Source organism: Diachasma alloeum, unplaced genomic scaffold, assembly GCF_001412515.2.
Source record: "Diachasma alloeum isolate Michigan unplaced genomic scaffold, Dall2.0 Dall_scaffold_00840, whole genome shotgun sequence".
Taxonomy (NCBI): Eukaryota; Metazoa; Arthropoda; class Insecta; order Hymenoptera; family Braconidae; genus Diachasma; species Diachasma alloeum.
The window spans coordinates 365321-371437 of NW_021680964.1; the positions used below are offsets into that span (position 1 = coordinate 365321).

General features: G+C 36.0%; 1 protein-coding gene across 2 annotated transcripts; it reads left to right on the top strand.

The window, feature by feature from the left end:
* Window positions 1–1006: 1006 nt before the first annotated feature.
* Window positions 1007–5506, top strand: LOC107044903 (ARM REPEAT PROTEIN INTERACTING WITH ABF2). 2 transcript variants are annotated; one of them, XM_015266974.2, is made up of 4 exons: window positions 1007–1277; window positions 2086–2485; window positions 3519–3923; window positions 4954–5506. In XM_015266974.2, the coding sequence occupies exons 2-4, from the start codon at window positions 2443–2445 to the stop codon at window positions 5472–5474; spliced, it is 969 nt and encodes a 322-aa protein (XP_015122460.1). In that variant the 5' UTR covers window positions 1007–1277; window positions 2086–2442; the 3' UTR covers window positions 5475–5506. The 2 variants fall into 2 exon arrangements, with proteins under 2 accessions (XP_015122460.1, XP_015122461.1); XM_015266975.2 differs by having other exon boundaries at window positions 3531–3923.
* Window positions 5507–6117: the final 611 nt, after the last annotated feature.

Genomic DNA, 6117 nt, shown 5'->3' on the forward strand with positions numbered 1-6117 from the left:
ATTTTTTAGGCCCTGAAGTTTATTATTGGATTTTTTGAGAATTTTTTTCATCTTTTTTTGGGAGGATTGAGAGGGATTTAGATGGACCGAGGGACAATAGTTCCTCGGGGAGGGGAAACGAGTCGAGAGCGAGGAGGACAGTGTCCACTCCAACACATGCATTACGGACACAGCCACCATATACCGTTAACGGATTGGAGTCTACTCAATCGGAGTTTAGTTCAGTGGTGGTTGAATGTTTTTGTGGAGCAGAGACTACACGTGGATGCGGGAATTAGTGTTTTTAGGGGGTTGCGAGAGTTGGCGTAGGTCACGGGGGAGAAGGGGGGGGGGGGATAATGTGTTTTTTTTTTTAATCCGAAATGTGTCTTTAATATTAAAAATCCAAACCAACTTCTGGTGATGAAAATTTGGTACTGGAAATTGAGATTCCAAAATTAAGGGTCAAAATAAGGGTCACGAGGGTCGCAATGGGGGTTATATGGAGGTCTTATGGGGTGTTACGGTACACAAAAAAGTACTGATTCAAGTCGACGTCGTTTTGATTCCAGTTGATTTTCGACTTGATTCAAGTTGAGTGACTCGGACTACACCAGTACGAATTCCGGGTCTGGTATGAGTGGAAGAGCGGTTTATTTCAAGAAAAAATGTGTCAAGCCGACATCGGTTTGAATCAAGCCGAGAAATCAACTTGAATCACGTCGAAAAATCGACTTGAATCAAGCTGAAAAGTCGACTTGAAACAAACCGAAAAATCGACTTGAGTGAAATGTTNTGCGTTGACGATTTTTTCTCAACTCGCAAAAATCTTCAAACAATTTGCTATCGATTGGTCATAAAATTTTTTGGAAATAATGAAATAGAGGGGATAACGCCTTTTTTTTCAGAGGTGATTTTTCAAAAATTTATTTTAAAAAAAGTACTAACTAGCAAATGTTTTTTATTAGCTCGCAATTTTCTTCAAAACTACTTCAATGAGGAAAAAAATAAAAATTTGGAATATATATACATGAGGGGCTAATTGATCGGATCTCGTAAAACTTTGATTTCTGGTCCTTGCGCTCCGGTCCATCCAGAGGTCACCACTGCGCAGGCCTGTCCCCCCTCCGCGCCGACTGTTTGGTGTTGGAAGAAAATGGAGTGAAATACGTAGAAGCGTATTTTCCCTTCGATTCGATTATTCAGTATTAATATTTAAAGATAAGAATAAGTGTTTGGAATTACGTAATGACATGGTGGTGCTATTTCCGCCCGAGTGGATCTGAGAAATACCTATGGTGAGTGTTGGTGTTGTAGGATTTTTTTTTTCAAAATTTTCGCAAAAATATGTGGAATAACAATTATGAGCTATTTTTTTTAATTCGCCTCTTACATGCCTAAACTTGTTTTTTTTGTATTTTTTTTACACAAATAGTGAATTTTTTTTATATAAAAAGAACCGAAATCAGCTCTGTAGGAGTCGAATTCCAAAAAACTGGCTCGTAATTGTTATTCCCCACATTTTTCCGAAAATTTTGAAAAAAAAAATTTTTTGTAGCTCAAAAATTGGAGGCCCTGGACTGTTTTTAGCATTTTAAGCGTTTTCGGACAAACGAACAATAAAAAAAAATTTTTTGCACTAATTATTCGTTTTCAGATCTATATAATCGATCTTCAACGTATGAAAAGTCTCACTCCAATAACCCACGACTTTTACAACTCATAGTAGTATCACTTTAAAGTGAAATGTTGACAAATGACACTTTTTGTGGGAAATCTGAAACTTACGTGTTCTCAAGAAAGATTTGATTCGTCACCCACTAGTTTTTCCTCAATAGTTCATTATTTTTTTGGGTGCCACGAAAATTTCCCTAATTGAGAGTGGGGTAACCTCGAAGGTAACTGAAGGGGTTACAAAAACATCAAAATTTCATTATTTTTTTTCGGGAGACTGAGATCTGAAAGAAATTTGCGAGAATTCTCAATGATGCGGCGTACTCAGACTTTTCTCCCATGAATTTTCCATTTTTTTCTCTATTTTTACATTTTACACGAAACACCTTAAAAGAAAATCATCAAAAAGTAATATTTTACATCATGTTTCAGATTATGAAGAACTTCATAAAATGAACTGAGCATCACAAAAAAATAATATCTACAATATTGTACAAATAATGGAAATGAGGGAATGAACCAAATTCGTTGAACCACCGAATCTGAGAAGAGATCTAAGAAGATGAATGAATAGGCAATTGTAAAAAAGAACTAGTACCTAAAACTTAACTGAATTTGCACATTGACTGAATTGAATTGAATAAAATAAACTAAAATATCAATTCACTGAAATAAGATATAGATATCACTAGGGGTAAATATTTAGAATGAAAAAAGATAAAAAACAAACAAAAGATAATTGAGAATATCTGAAAATCCAGATCAAAGAACAAAAAAAGGCGAAATAGCATGGAAATGGAAGTGTCAGGTGGAGATACCAGTGAACGTCTAGGTAAGGAAAAACTAATGATTCGCCGTCGTTTGCAATTATCTCAGGATTTGAGGAGAAAATATCGAGCTACACTGTTAGAATTTTTTTGAAATTTCATGAAAGAGATTACAATAAATCTCATGAGAGTAAGATTGAATCGGATTTAGGGAAAAATGATAGTGGTCATGTGACGGTCACTGACGGTCACATGACGAGGCCCCAAGGACCGCCGGTCCGGTCACAAAAAAAATTTCCATGACGGTCCCAATTGGCCGAAAAACTGTGACGGTCATTTTGCATCTATATGATGAAACACTTTTTTGTTCATCTATTTTTTTTCTAATTAACTAGAACTCTTGACTTGGTTTATTTTGTTCCAAAGATGAAAAGTGTAATCATTCTCTCATGAGTATGCAAAAATACATGCAAGCACATGTTTCATAATTTTATAATTAAAAAAAGCTGTTGTGCAGTTGTACACATACATTTCGAGTCTTCCATAAGAACCTTATAATAAACAATAATTGATAATCAATAATAAATTGAACGAATAAACGATGCCAATTATGTAGAAATTATATGACCGTCACAAAAAACAATATATTTATGACGGTCATTTTGCACCTATATAGATGGTTTGGTAACGGAAAACATAAATGGATGAGTTATCGATGTTCATTCAGTAAAAATGAAAATTTCATTGAATTCGGGCGCAACGAGCGAGGTATTTTATTTGAAGCCCGCTGAGCCCTATTTTTCTCATCTCTATGGGCGCGCGTAGTGGGGGTATAGGGGTTCCCCGGAATTCCATTCTCCTACTGTCCCTAAGGTATCTTATACGAAGCCTCTACTGTACTCCTCTCAAGCAAATGGATATTTCTATTACAATTTTTTTTTCTTTATTTATTTTGGCACAAATAATTTTTATCTCAGTGGATGAAAGAATTGTCTGTTGGATTTTGTTGCTTTACAATGGATATGTTACGGGTTCAAATCATGTCTGATAACTTATCTGCGATGAATTAACCAAAAACCTCGATTGCCAAAAAAAAAGATCGTTTCGTAGGAGGTCAGAGGCCCTCGTCCTTCTGGATAGTCGAGTGGATCCAAATCAAAGAACTGACGACTGAATGGAGCGAGTTCAAAAAGAGCAGCATAAAATCCCCGGACCCCTGCGAGTTCTACTACAACGCGAGGATCAATGTCAGGAATGGACTGGACATTCAAGTCGTGAAGAGAAACACAAAACCAGCCAGGGCCAACATAACAGTCAGCTTCATTGACATGTCTGTGGACAAGATGATTAAGTTGTATGATTGGACGGTTGAGCATTGTTTCCACAATATCATCAAGCCCGATTTGCTGCAGGAGGTCGATAGAGTTCACATTATGGTGCTCAATGTGTGGTATGGATTCATCGACGAGATGCCACCTCCACCTTCCAAACAGATGTATCCAGGTATTTGTTACAACTTTTTCGCCGGATTAATTTTCACTATTCTATTTTACTTGATTTTCTTTGCATTTCCGTCTTCACAATTGGATTAATTTAATTTTATCCATTCTTATTCTTATATTTTTTTTTATTTAAGGCCCGGGTGTACCATCTTTCGAACGTTATCTCGATGTTTTTTTTTTCATCTTTCGTCATCTGAAATTGTCAATTGAGTCCTACACCATGCAGAAGTTTTTAAAAATTATGAATAAATAATTTAAAAAAATAGAAGAAATTCTTAATTTTTTCAAAGAGCATTTTTAATTCATATTCAGAATAAGTTGAATAACAAGAAATTGAAAAATGTATCTGATTTACGGTGACAATTGGCGGCCTGTCACCCAATATCATGCAGGGGGAAGACTGATTTCGTAAATATTTTCCCACACTGCACAGAGACATTTATTACGGAAAAGGCTCTTTGAAAAAAGTTGTAATATTTTGGAGAATTTTTTAATCACACTTTTATCACATAAAAATGGCAGATGACTACATACCACTGTTTTGAAAATTGAGATACCTAGCTGTCACTTCCCATGAGGAGTTAGTGTTTTGTTATCCCCCATGGAAAATGACAGCTAATAGATAATTTGCCACAGCGAATCAGATATTTGTAATTTCCACTTTTTTCGACTCATTCTAAATCTCAATTAAAAACGCCCTTTGAAAAAATTCAGAATTTTTTCTATTTTTTTTTATCATTCTATCATAATTTTTGGGAATTTCTACATGATGTACCACTCAATTGACAATTTTGGATTACGAAAGACAAAAAAAATTCAGATAGCATTCAAAAAATGGCACACCCGGCCCTTAATAAATCATTATTATTACCATTATTATGATAATGTCATAATAATTGATTTTGATAATGGGTGAGTTTTTGAAAAGCTGAGCAATGTTTGGAGGAAGTTTCCTCTTAGACAGTATAAACGAAGAAAATCATAAGAATTGACTCACTGTATTCCTTAATTTACTCAATTACTCACTCCAGGTTTTGAATATTTCTACCTAAACGAAGAACTGAGTGATTTCAAAATAATTATTGACGACCAGACCCTCCCCGTTCACAAATTTCTCCTGGCAGCTTCGAGTCGTGAATTTTTGAAAATGTTTGTAACCCCAATGAAAGAATCTCAAGAGAACCGCGTGGTGATCGAGGACATTGAGCTTCCGGTGATGAAGGAAGTCCTGAGGTATATCTACACAAAAGAGACATCAGCCCTGAACGACGTTCATATGGCCCTGAGTGTGCTCGTTGTCGCCGAAAAATATGGCCTCGAGACCCTGAAACACGTCTGCCAGAGTAAATTGTATAAACAACTGAGTATTGACAATGCACTTCTGATTCTCGATTTTGCTGACATGTACAATGCTGTGCAGTTGAGAAAATTCACGATTAATTTCTTGTCAGATAATAAGAAGAGGGTTGCGAGCAGAGTCGAGTTTAGGGAGCTCTATCACAGAAAACCTGAATTACTGTTTGATTTTATAACAATGGCACTTAAAGATTGAATTTGGAATTAATAAATTTGATATTGACTGCAGATTGTGGTGATCTTCGTCGCTTATTCGACTGGATTTGGTTATTTGTATACTACCTATTTAGATTTTTAATGGAATGGAGTATCCTTCATCGGTGAACCTTCACGGACAGCACTCCACAATGTTTTTTTTTACGTATTCTTTAAATGATGGAAGAGGCGAGTGCAAAGGTTCAGACTGCTGGGGAGCATGGTTAATTTATTATGAATTTTTGAAAAAGTGGTCATTTAACCCGTGATCTTATGGAAATCACAAAAAAACGGCAAAACCCAAGGAAAAAACGCAGCCAAAGTCATGAAACTTTAGACACATTCAGAACATGTGATCAANCTAAAAGTCCAATTTCCGCCACATTGTGATGAAAAATATTGTTCGTAACTCATGAAAAAATGTTTTTTGCACTCGTTACGAAATATACTATTATGTCACGAAGCCTGAAACCGGCTGAATTAGACACGAGACGCGAAGCGTCGAGTTTAGCTCGTGATATAATCCCACGAGCTAAAAAACATTTTTCATCACGCTGTGACGAAAAGTGAACTTTTCGGCACGCTCCCCGTGCCTAAAAGTCCAATTTCCGGCACATTGTGATGAAAAATATTGTTCGTAACTC

Bases quoted from the DNA above. Each gene is read 5' to 3' on its own strand.
- LOC107044903 (XM_015266974.2), top strand. From the start codon at position 2,443: ATGGAAATGGAAGTGTCAGGTGGAGATACCAGTGAACGTCTAG. The intron at 2,486-3,518 runs GTAAGGAAAAAC...CCAAAAAAAAAG, and splicing joins AGATACCAGTGAACGTCTAG to ATCGTTTCGTAGGAGGTCAG. The intron at 3,924-4,953 runs GTATTTGTTACA...TACTCACTCCAG, and splicing joins TTCCAAACAGATGTATCCAG to GTTTTGAATATTTCTACCTA.